This window comes from Catharus ustulatus, chromosome 17 (assembly GCF_009819885.2).
Source record: "Catharus ustulatus isolate bCatUst1 chromosome 17, bCatUst1.pri.v2, whole genome shotgun sequence".
Classification (NCBI taxonomy): Eukaryota; Metazoa; Chordata; class Aves; order Passeriformes; family Turdidae; genus Catharus; species Catharus ustulatus.
The window spans coordinates 4,828,990-4,841,789 of record NC_046237.1 but is presented as its reverse complement, the minus strand read 5'-3'; the positions used below and the strand labels follow the sequence as shown (position 1 = coordinate 4,841,789).

Genomic DNA, 12,800 nt, shown 5'->3' with positions numbered 1-12,800 from the left:
GTGAAGAGGATGGGACAGCTAATTACTGCCATTGTGTGCCAACTGGCAGCCATCCCTGCCTGCCAGCTAACAGAATTGTTTTCAGATAGTTCAGCATTTCTTTAATGCTTATCCCAGATCTAGTCAAGAAAGAAAAAAAGAAAAGGAAAGAAAATGTAACTCTCATCTGTAATATAAAACCTCAGCTATTTAGCACTCTTGAAGTCCTTTTTTCATTGTTCCTTTTCAAGTCTCTCACAACAAGATACCTGACTGGTCCACAAAGACAATATTATAATGGTTACTGGGGTTTATCTTTTTATTTCCCCTTTTTTTTTTTAAATGATACATTTTCATGCACTTGTGGAAAAAACGATGCCATTAATGCCTTTACAGGTACCTCGGGAAAAAAAAGACCTTCCAAGTGTCAATGGTGGATGTAGTGCACTCTCCTTCCTTTTATTCACTCTGCAGAATGGGAAGTGCTATTACTGCTGTTAGAACCATTTTCGCTCTGCATGTAGTTTTCCTTGAAATCTATTGTCTTCACCCTTCACAATTTTTTACTGCATTGCTCTTCTAAATGTGTTATTTGAGCTGCTAATACATCAGGTAGCAAGAAGAAGGAAAAAACCCCTTTGAGCAAAGGTAAAGGCATAAACTTCCTTCACAGGAGCAATCTTGGATCTGTCCCCTTGTTTCTGCTTCCTTTTAAAGCCATCCAACTTTGACCTGCTGACTCTAAAATGGACAAACAGCACAAGAAAATCCCTCTTCTGCCTTTTTCTAGGCTATTGTTTAGAGGTCATGATATGAAACAGATAGAAAGGAGGCAAAACACTGGAAGGATGTAACTGTAAAACTGCTCATTGCAAATTACATTTTTCATCACTGATACAGTGCTTTGCAGCTCTCCAAGATAAAAAAAAAAGTCAATTAGAATTACAATGAATGTAAAAATAAGCTTTTGTAATAAAACCCGTAATTTAAAATGGGATAATGTATCTGAAAATGGAAAGAGGAATCTCTTAAATCAAATGTCCTTCAGCCGAAGTTAATTTCAGTCAATAGGATTTTCAACCGTTTTAAATTGTATTTTAGCACTGGATTTATACAAGAGCAGCAAAAAGAAGACCTGTGTTTAATCACCCCTGTGGCTCCAGTGCAAACTCTGAGCCCAGGGGTAGCAGCAAAAGGAGGTGGGGCTGATGAGCACCTTCATCTTCATCACTGGCAGTCTTTGTGTGACTGCAGGGCCCTGGTTGAAGGGAGCAGCCAAACTGGGAAAGCAGGGCAGGAACTGGGCATTGTGGCTGGGCACAGGGATGCTCCACCAGCTCAGCTGGGCTGGGAGAGGAGCAGGGTTACACAAACACTCAGTTTCTTCCTCACTCTCCCTTCTGATCCAGTAGAACAGTCACACACCAACACTCTCCCAGCAGCCCAGGATGTGGGTGGATGCCCAGGGTGACCCATTCTCCAGTGCACCATGGCATGTCCCCATCAGGTGACATTTGGAGCATACGCTGCTCTGTCTGCTCTCTGTTAAAACACACTGGGGGTAAATGTTAAATGTGATTTAGCACCAGAACTCCCATTAGCTTTAATGAGAGTCCCATGGATTCACCCTGTGTTTCTTGATGAATATTTACCTCATTGTTCATTTCAGTGCTTGTTTTTATCTATTCCTACTGTGCCAACTCCTGCTTGAAGTTATAATGATATAATTTTTACTTTTCAAGTGTGTGCACACATGGTTAATGGTAATGCTCATGGAAGCTTGGGACTGACAGCTCTCCTGGGCAAAAGGGATAGTTTTGCCTTGAGGAAAGGGATGGCCAGTCCTTCTCTGTGATGTATCCCCAGTCCTCCATCATTTCTGACAAACTGGGAATCCTTCCTCTAAGAACACTCATAATGCCCCATGATCCCCCAATCTGAGGTAATTTTAAAAGCAATGGGAATAACTACCACTCTTCTTTTCCTTGGGCCAACCAGAAAAACACAGCTATGCACTGGCTCTGCAAGGGTCTAGCCAGTGAATCTGGTACTGGGAACCACAGCCAGCCAGACATGGGAGCTGTGGGAGGATCTGACAGAGAAATTTGGAAGAAGCCTTCAACCTTTTCCTGCAAAATGTGGATGATCCTATCACACTCATTACTTACAAGTTGTTGTCAGGTGTAATAATGTTTGCAAAGCTACTGGAAGCCTTAGAAAGATGGGTCTGACACAGGCAGAGTTCATTTTGCTGATGCTGCAGTGAAGGAGGTTTGAATGCAGATGTGTGAACCACCCCACAGCCCAAGCTTGGGGACCTGCCCTCTTCATGGAGCTTGAAAAATACAAGCTATAGGAAAGAACAGGGAAACATGAAGGAGGGTAGATTTAGAGCAGATTTGGGGAAGAAACTCTTTACTGTGAAGATGTGGCACAGGTTGCCAGAGCAGCTGTGGCTGTCCCATCCCTGGAAGTGTCCATGGCCAGGTTGGAACCTGGAATAGTTGAAGGAACCTGGGAGAGTGGAAGGTGTCCCAGCCTGTGGCAGGAGCAAGATGAACTTTAAGGTCCCTTCCAGGGCAGGCCCTGTGGTACTCACTCAGTAGGATGATGATGCAGATCAGGATGGCAATGATGGCCCCTGTGCCCAGCCCTGCAGCAGCCACGGCCCCGATGGTGGTGCAGTCGCCGTTCTCGTCGCACGGGCACACCTTCACCTTGATGACAGAGGTGTTGTACAAGGGGGGGTTCCCTGAGTCTGTCACGATGATGGGCACATCGTACACGCCTGCTTCCAGGTACATGATCCTCAAACTGAGCTGGGCATAGTCCCCTGGAGAACAAGACAGACAGACAGAGAGATGACAGACACTGGTAGAGCACTGCAGCCACACTTGTGCAGGTTGCTCTGCTAGAGCCCTCTTCTGAGCCCTGCAGAAGGGGTTAGCAACCACACACCTGGGCAGGACAGCTTCAGACCTCTGCCCCAACAGTCTGGCCAACAAGCAGCCTGTGCTTTGCAAAATACTCTGTGTTCTCCCTGCTACACTAAACTACCTGGGTGCCATTTGCAAATCCAGCTGCATGTGTTCAAAATGGCAACAAACACAAATAGGAACACATGGATAATGTGTCCTGAGCCTGGGCTGCCCCTGGCCACTTGGGCAGGTTGTGTACTCACTCACCCTTCCACCAGGATTTTGGGAACTCACTGATGACAGGCAGGCAATCCCACTGTGACTGAGCCCTGAGCTGTGAGGACACAAGCTGCTGCCCCTGGTCTGGCACCCTCTGCCAGACCTCAGAGAGAGGAACCAGCATTACAGCCAAAACCAGCCCACAACTCCACGACATTTTCCATCTTCTGCTGAAACTCCCAATAAGTACAGCAATTAGGGCCATTTGTGGTTGCACGCTGCAATATAAAAATCCTTCACATACTGGTAATCTTCACACTTACCTAGCCCTCCTGGTTCCATGGTAAATTAAAAGGCTGCCTTTATGCAATTATGGTCAGAGAAATGAACATTGATCCTGATTGTGGCTTATGACAATTACACTGGAGGAACATAAGGAAGACTGATAATAGCTTTTTTCCCCTTGGCCATTATGGATGATTTATACTCTGTTCACTACTGATAACTGTTCATAATTATGAACTGCATTAAAAAAAGCCAAGTGCCAAGGCTCTTAGAGTTATGCTGCAGGTCTGATACAAATCATTTCTGATTAACTATCTTGTCTATAATATCAGCTGTAATGTGCTATAAAAAATAAAAACCAGACAAAAAAAGTGGGAAAGTTTGGAAGTCGGAAGCCAGGAGTGAAGCAGAGCCCAAAGGTGCTGGGGACTGCCTGCCCCATTTACCATTGAGGCGTGTGATGGTCCAGTTCTTCCTCACTGCAGAGGGCACGCTGGGCAGCTCGAAGACGAAGGGCCCCACGTTGGGGTCGATGTCGGCGTCGGCGGCCGTGATGTTGATGACGTTCAGGTTGGGCTTCTCGCAGATCTGCGCCTCCTTGGGCAGCAGCTCCGGGGCGTTGTCGTTGATGTCGATCAGGTAGATCTGCAGAGTGCCCGTGCCACTGGCAGGGGGAATTCCTGCATGGGAGACAGGCATCTGTGACCACCACCTGGGAACCAGCAACTGGGATTGGCATCACCATGCGCCAGCCTCCTCTCTGCCTTCCAGCTCCAATAAACCAGGATTTTCACCTTCCCTCCCTGGACCTCATTAGGGACATACTGCACTTTCATGGGCCCTTGCTTTCCGTGGTATAAAACTTCCCCAAGCCTCCTGATGTTGCTGTTTTTCACTCCTGCAGAACAGCAGGTTGAGTTCTGCAGATCTGTAGCCTGCAGCAATGCCCCTAGCCAAACTAAAACTACAAGCAGGTGATGCCAAGCTGCTCCTGCAAATCTTGGTAATGGCTGTTTTGAAGAAGAAAAAAAAAGAAAAAGAGAGCTGACAAAAGGAAGAAGAGGGTTTGAAGGGGAGAAAAACCTGCAGAGTGTAACCTGTTGGTCAGCATTTACTGTAGCACTTGCTGGCCAGTTTTCAGCTTTGCAGAACATTACTGCTTCAAAGACAGCCCAACTCTCCAGCACATCCCACATCCAGCCCCAGCTTTAGTGGTGAGAAGTCCCTGCTCAAAGCCCACAGCATGAGCCATCACCAGACATGCTGGGTGATGCCAGTAACTCCCAGCAGCACTGTTATGTCCCAAAACACAATTCCTCATCCTCTCCATGTCTGTCCCAACCAGCAGGGATGTCACAGCACAGCAGTCCTGGTTCTCCACCCCTTCCTGATGGACAGCCACATTTGTCAGACTAATGACTACTCACACAAAGTAGTATCTGCCCTGGCAGGAGAGAACAGATTTCCCAGAAATGGCACAGTGTTTTTCGTTTCTCTCCCCACACATTTATCTGGCAGCTCTGTGTTGGCTTGCCCTCTGCCTGCCTCTCTCATCTTGGCAGCATGGCTTCAGCAATTCTTTTTAAAGTTTGTATTTTCAGTCCTGGCCCTTCCTCCCAGTGCTAGATATAAAGCTACACAAACCACCTCCCCACCAGGCTTCTGCTTCCACAGACCTTCCTTCCTACATTCCTTGCTCCATTTCTCAAGGGAGCCTCAAGAATTCTGAAGGAGCCCTGGAAATCCTTTTTTCATGGTTCCCACATAAGCTCTTCAATCATGGACTCTTCATCCTTTCATCTTGTAAGCATGGGTAGGTCTCCCTCTAAAACAATGTCGTTTGATCAGCCTTGAAAGCTTCTGGAGAGGCAGACAGCCCACCAGGATACTGGGGCTGAACGTGAAAACTGACTTTTGGGACCAAGCAAAGTGATTTTACTGCTTTCACATTACCCAGAGTATCTTCTGGGATAAAAGCAAGGCTCCCACTGTAACCTCTGAGACAGACTGAACACAAACCCTCAGTCCTGAGAGACACAAACTGGCACGTGGCTGAAATAACCTGCAATTGCTGCACATATAAATGCACTTTTGTAGGGCCATTGAGTATTGTTAGGATCTGAGTCCTGATATTTTTGTTCCTTTGTGTTCCTGAGTGCAGTTTCAGGGCAGTTTTAGGGGAAATGAAAAAGTAAACAATTTTTTAAATGGCCAAGTCCTACAAACTATGGAACATTTCACATTATTTCAGCTGTCTATATGGAGAGAGCAAGGACATAGAGCAGGTACTGATGTACAATGAAGGATCCTTGGACTTTATCCTCAGGAGATGAGGACTACAACAGCACCACTGACTCCAGTGGAGAAGCTGGTCTGACCCCTGAAATGAAGATTGAAATACTAATGACAAAAGGAAGAAGACAATACAACTTCTGCAGCTACATTTAACTGTTGAATGCTCCATCACTGTGCTCTTCACAGGGCCAGTGTCTGCATTCCCACAGCAAGGTCCAAGCCAAGGTTTTCATGCTCAGCTCCTTGTTTCATGGAACATGCTGGAATATGACACATTTAAGTTCTCAGCTTCCCTGGGAGATTGGCTGAAATTGGCTGAGGGGTTCAAACACTGCCAGGCTCCACTCTTGTGCAGACACAGTGTGACCCAAGGGACTCTCTCCTCAGAAACCAGATTAAAACCATGCTGTTGATTAGGATTCCCTTTTTGCCCTCCTTACATTGCAGCCAAGACTTTTCTTAAAGACACTATCTCTACACTGGAGCCCAGGGAGAGAAAGAGAGCATGTCCAAGGAGTATTGGCTAAACTTCTTTATATGTACTGAGAACAGCAAAAAAGAACTTCAAGGAAAGAAGATGCTGATGCTTCTTCAAGAAAAAGAAAAATCCCCACCAAAACCCTTGACCCAAAGCTTTTCTTTGATGCTGGAGAATCTGGAACTTGGGAGCAATGTGGTAAGAGTCTATTAGCCTAGATGAAACTTTAGCTGTTATCCTAAGCACTCTAGACAGAATTTTAAATAAGGTGTTGCTTTATGTGCATTTTAACGGCTGCAATATACCAGTGATAGATTAATTTTTCAGAATAAAGAGATTTATCTAGGCCCTCACTTTCTGAGCTGCTAAATGATGGATGTGGAGGTGCTGCATCAGCACCACAGCCAGGGAAAGGGGTTAACTTCACATCACATTGCACCAAGTGCCTGGAATTTGCAAGGTCAGGTAGTGAGGATTAGGTTGATAGGTTCAAACTCTATCACTGCTTCTGTGAACAGCCTTGGCCTACTCATTTGACCTGTTTTGCCTGTGGCTTTTGCAGATGAACACCACCAGAATCCTTTGAGAATATTCTGCATTTCCCTGTCCTGGCTGCCTTCATGGAGGGGAAGTTTAGGAGGGGGCTGTGGGTGAGTCCTGCCATCCATGGCACAAAGAAGGGGAAAAATGCATTTCTTGGCACTGCTCCTCAGCACTGAAACTCCTCCATGAGTTTCCCTCACCCCTGTGGCCTGGGATGCAGTGATGGAAGTGATGCATGGAACCCCAGAGGGAGGAAGTTTTCATTTCATTAGCCCTGCAACCTCCATGAATCTGCTCATAATGACCATGGCACCTCCACAGCGTGGGGGATCACACAAACACTGCCCTGAGAGCATGGCCAGAGTTTGAGAAATATATTTGGGTGCTCACAGCCAAACCTAGACTGAATTGTGCTGCTCTGGTTTGAGTGCTCAGCACCCTGCAGCAGGACAGTGAAGGTGGGTGAGGGGGAGGAAGGTCTTCTCCTTGTCCTTGGAAACTCCTGCTTTTCCAGATGGAGGAACTGAGGAATGAAATACCAGCATGGCCACAGTTGGGAGTGGTTATCAAAATTCATCAATTCCTCCTAACCAGGATTAGGAAGAGGAAAGCAGGGCAGCAGCACTGCCCTTGAGTGAGGCCAGCACAGAAGTTCTCAGTGCTGACTGGACCAAAAGCACTGAGTGAACTTCAATGAGAAGAGCAAACAGGACTTCTCCAGGAGATCTGACTGGCCTGAGTGCCTTTTAATAAGCACACCAGCACCCAGATGATCTGATGATGCCTGCACATTTCAGGAAGGCAGTGGCCAGAAAGAGCCCAGCTCCAGTGACAGACACACCGTTTATGAAAGCCACCATGGTTCAGCAGATGGGCTTATTTTTAATACCCTCCTGCCATCCCATAAAATGATTTCTGTTTTTCTGATGGAAGGCTTCCTGAATGCTCTGATCAGTGCCTTTGGGGGGATTACCAGGACCTGTGTGCTTGGCAGCCCCTGGAGAGCCCATCCCTTTGACACTTTTTTAAGCTCAGGCTCCACCGCTACACCGAACTCCCCAAATCAATTTTCCATTTGTCCTCCCCTTCCCTTAATAACACTCTCCGTACACTGTGCACATTTAATTTACTCCAGCAATCTCCCGTCCCACTTTCACATTTTTGACCATAAAAACCTGGGAAAAAGATAACTTATACTGACAACTCTGTCAGGGCATCATTTCTCTTAATGCATCACATTAGAGTCTTATTGAAGCATGAACAATGTGAAGCCTGGGCTCACCGTTGTCAGCCGCCAAGAATGTGGCCTCGTAGACATTATTCTTAATGTAGTCTGACTCTCGATCAAGGACAGCAGCAGTAGTGATCTGACCATTTGTGGCATTAATGTTCAGCCAGTTTGCAGGATCTGACAGCTTAGAGTATCTACAGAGAAAGGAAATAAATACATGGCATTCTTTTCACTGACATATCCTTAATATTGCTTGAAATACGTCTTTTCTGGACTCCTGACCCGTGATTCAAAGGACCTTTGGATAACTGGTTTTGTTGACAAACACAATGCTAATTGAGTATCCGGTTTTTGACCTTTACAATTATTCAATTTTTCAATTACTTTAGTTTTAAAGGTTCTTCTTTCCACTAAGTGCCACTTACATGCCAGTTTCCTGCTGCTAGGAGAGGACATTTCCTGAGGTCTCTGCAGCTGAGGAGAAATGGGGTCTGCAATGACTAAACCATTGCATTCATATGCCTGAATTAGAGGATGGATTCCTGCTCTCCCCTGCTCCTGACCTTGCCCTTCTGAAAACAGGTTTTTAAAGTCAAAGATATTCCTGTTTTCTGCCCAACAATAAACAACAGTTTGGGAATACCACACTGTCAGAGTCACCTCCCAGCTACTCAGCCAACTCACAGTTGTTGTCTACTCATGTCCCATGCAACAGCTGAGAACATGGGGGGTTTTTGGGGCAAACTTTCCCCATGCTCTCCAGATCAGTGTGTTCAGTTCATCCTTCTTACTTGCTTGTTTTCTTGCTTTTGTGCCTCCCAGTTTTGTACTGTTTGAACTGAGATGAACCACAACTATCCAACTGGAAGCTAATAAATGGCCAGACTATAAATTACTGAAATAAGCAAACAGAAGCTGAGCTTATTTCATGGGTAACTCAGACCTGCTGATAGTTTTATATGATTTGTCATTAGATATGTAGGTGGGAGCACTACAGGCTTCTGGTGAATATCCCTTTCCAGAACTGGGCTGTTTGAAGCAGAAACTCAAAGGAAAACTTGAGCTGCATCAATCCATGTGAAGAGGAAAGCAACACACAGCTGCACAAACACCTGCCAAAGGAAAGAATTACATTTCATGGAGCTAGACTCTTTGGGATGTTTTCATTTCAACATCACTGCTGTGAGGCTCCTGCCCTTTCTCTGTTAAATGACCAGGGATCCAGTTTCAAAGCTGGCTTTGTGAATGTATCTGTGGCTAATGAGGATAACCTGAGGTGTGACACTGGCCATGCCAAGCTGTGCATTACTGGAGATGCTCCTGCTTCCTCGTCTTTCTATTTGTAAAAACTCTATTTCATCAAAGACTCTTTAGAGACTGACATTTGTATGCAAGGCTCTAGCAGCTGGATCAGCTCTGCAAAGTGGATCTGTATGCTTAGCCTTTTGGGTATCTTTGTTCCTAACTCACCAATGCCAACTGTGAAGTAAAAAATAAAATATCCCTTTTACATCTCACAAAGACAGGACCCCAAAAACATCCCACTGCTTCTTGCAAAGCCTGGGCACTGGCTGTCCTGAGGTAAAGGGAGAGAGATTGTACTGGGGTTTGGAAATGAAGTGCTGGTGGATGCACAGAATGTGTGTCCTGGAAGCCCTAGAAAGAAACAACTCAGAACTGGCTGTTCATACTCACAGGAAGCCTTACAGGACCCTACACATGCCCTGTGCAATGACAGGAACAGCAGGTGCTCGTTTGGATTACAGATCACCCCCCTCCAGCTTAGAGGGAGTACTCAATCACAAATGAGTTGTTCTCTCCTCTGAAAACCAGCCTTGGTACAGACATCAGGGAAATAAAGACCCTTCAAAGGCCAATATTTCAAAAAGAACATAAGAAAAATGGGCTTGTTAGTTAGGATGGTCTCTTTCCTCCAAAGACACAATGCCTGTCTAAAGACAACAAGATAAGGCAGTGAATAAACTATCATTTTCTAGACCCGACAGCTCTGTGCCAGGTGAAATATTTCAAACTCTCCCTGACACAAAATGTCACAACTGATGCAAGTTTAAGTGGCCTCAGCCGTGGTCACGTCGTATACTCAGGTTTTGCCAAAAATACTACAGCCCTTACAGACTGGGAGCAAAAAAGAAAATACTTTTTGTGGATGTAAAAGTGTCCAAGAGCAGGAAATGCATTTCCTGTCTGCACAGACAGAGCTGGAATAGTTGTGAAAGTGTCACAAAGACTCATTTTCACCTACGCTTTCCTGCCAATTATTTCCTGGTGGGAAGGTGTGTGAGCCAGGCTCCTGGACCGGGGATTCAGTCCCTGCTCTGCCCAGGTGGGACAAAACACAGGGAGTGACACCCTCCTGGTCACAGCATGAATTAAAAGTGGTCTTAAGCTGCTTGGATAGAAATCTGACTTTTACAAGGTTAAAATTCTGCCAGCTGAATGCCATTCACAGGGAAAGCAGGGAAGGAGGAGGTTCTGTTTGGCAGGTGCTCTGAACAGAAAGGGAAGGTTTGAACAAATTGCACCTACTGGGAGCAGGCAAGGGGAGCACTGGTGAGATACAGACCAAGTGCCAATGGCCTGTGAATGCTGTTTGACTGCTCAGGCAACACTGAACAATCTGACACTTCAAAAGCTTGCCCAGCAGCTGTTTGTAACCCCACCACCCTTGCTCTGAACTAGCAGAGGCTTCTCTTTGGGCTTCTGTGCTTTTAAGCAAGGTTGAACCTAAATCCTCTGGAAGCAACACAAGGCATGATTAAAAATCCCAGCCATTCCCTTTGAAAGCCCAGGCCTAGCCCTTTCTTGCCTCAGTTTCCCCCCATAAAACAGAAACAGAAAGGTGCCTTTTTTTAAACCTCTGTGTTTATGAAGTGCATAAACCAAACAGGTCAGAGCACCCTGGGTGAGGCAGAGCCAAAGACTGGGCACAAAGCAGCCCTGACCTCTGTAACAAAGCAGAAATCTGCTTCATTTGAAGGTGTGACCTGCCCCACTGCAAGCCAGTAACACAAGATCCAACTCTGCTCTCCTTGACCCAGCTCAGAGCCTGGCTTACCTGCAGCAGGGAATGTGAGTTTACAGGCTGTGCAAACACTCGACTGCAGGTGCCACTCCCTGCCAAGCTCTCCCTCAGATCCCACCAGCCAGTCTGGCACTCATTTCAGCTGCTTGGCTCCCCAGACTGGTGCAGCTGAGCCCCCCAGGTGCAGGGAGCCCTGGGCTGCCTGGTGTCCCACCTTACTGCCTGCTGCATGAAGCGATCGGGATCCACCGCCGAGAACGTGGTCAGGACCGTCCCCGTGGGCACCCCTTCCTCCAGCCTGATCAGCTTGTGGTTGGTTGGGAAATACGGGGCTTCGTTGACATCTGTGACCGAAATGGTGACTCCTGCTGTCGACTGGAAGGACATCTGGATGCCACTGGCCAGGGGAGCTTGGTTTGACACCATCACTGTCAGCATGAAGGCTCTGTTCATCTCATAATCCACTGCCTAAAACAAACAAACAAGCAAGTCTAGAGCCAAGCAGAGAATATATTCTACCCGCTGGATGGAAGCTGCAAGATTAGAAAGCAGATGATATCAAAGTCACTGCCTCATCTTGTTTCCTCCTGAGCTCAGTTCTTTTGAAGGTGTAAATCCAGAGCAACTTCAATCCAGTGGAGGATTTGGCCTTCCAGTTTTTGGAGGGTCAAACAGTTAAAAAAATTCCACAAAGGAAAAACTGCAAACAGCAGGGAGCATTTGTCCTGTGTTTTGTTCCAGCGCTAAGTGGTTTCCAAAAGACAACCTGCCTGTGAGAGCTGAGCATCAAATGAACAAACCCACCCCGGGCTGCTCTAATGCAACAGGTGGAGCCTGTTCAGAGGCTGTGACGGGCACTGAGCAGAGCTATTAGCACTGAAACTGCTGACTGTGGAACCACGACAGTCTCTGTGGACTCCTGAGCCTGAAGGGCTCTTTATTTTCCCTCTTAAATGAGTTTATAAGCAAAGGTGGAGCTGCCAGGAACAATCCCTGCTCAGGTTAAGCAGGTGGTCCTTCCAGTGGGACCTCTCATCCTCCTGCAAGGCACCTCGAGGTCTCCTGAGGTTGCCTACAGCTTTTACAGCTGGGTTTTGCTGCTGGGAGGCCACAGATCTCTTCTCAACACACACGTGAAAACAATGTGTCTGTCCCAGGAGCCAGACAGAATGAAAAGCCTGCGCTGGCACGACTGACTGAGCCCAGTATAATAATAATTTCTAAACCATCCCACTAATTATTATGAGGGAAGCCGCTAATCATCTGCCAGGAAGGCTTGAGTTATGCAGGATCACACCTCTGCTTGTTAAAAACTGCTTTGCCGTGATTTATAAATTTAGAAGCATATCCATCCTCCCTAATACCTTCTGCAGCGCTGAGTCTGCAAAGCGCTCGCTCAGGGTGTAAAACGGCACAGCTACACCGACTTGGGCAGGGATTTACAGCAGCAGGAGCTGCTGCCACGTCCTGTTTAAAACCCAGTATTGTCAGGAGGGAAATCAAATCATAGGAGGCTACACGAGAGAAACAAATTTCAGGGGCAAAAGGTAAAACAGCGGAATCTTTACTCGATTGAAGTGCAAATGTTCCCGACGCTAAATGGCTTCCTGACAGGCAGGGCCAACATTTAATAAATAAAAGGAAGCATAAAGATTCCCAGTACACCCACCCGTGCTGACTCACGGACTGGAGCTGCATTCAAAACTGATGCATGCTAAAAGTTCCCATTTAAACACTATTCGAGGCCTTGAAACAATTTGACTAATGCATTTCCTCAATTTCTTTTCACGTCCCCTCTAATTTAAATTC

The 12,800-nt window shown here is 46.5% G+C and overlaps 1 protein-coding gene across 2 annotated transcripts in view; it reads right to left on the bottom strand.

The window, feature by feature from the left end:
• Positions 1-12,800, bottom strand: part of CDH4 (cadherin 4) — a 420,434-nt gene that overhangs the window by 10,277 nt on the left and 397,357 nt on the right. For both annotated transcript variants that reach the window (XM_033074736.1, XM_033074737.2), the window contains exons 10-13: positions 11,206-11,459; positions 8,000-8,142; positions 3,848-4,081; positions 2,579-2,812 (exon numbers count right to left, since the gene is read on the bottom strand). In XM_033074736.1, the coding sequence (XP_032930627.1) occupies positions 2,579-2,812; positions 3,848-4,081; positions 8,000-8,142; positions 11,206-11,459 (865 nt within the window). The remainder of the gene's footprint in view (positions 1-2,578; positions 2,813-3,847; positions 4,082-7,999; positions 8,143-11,205; positions 11,460-12,800) is intronic.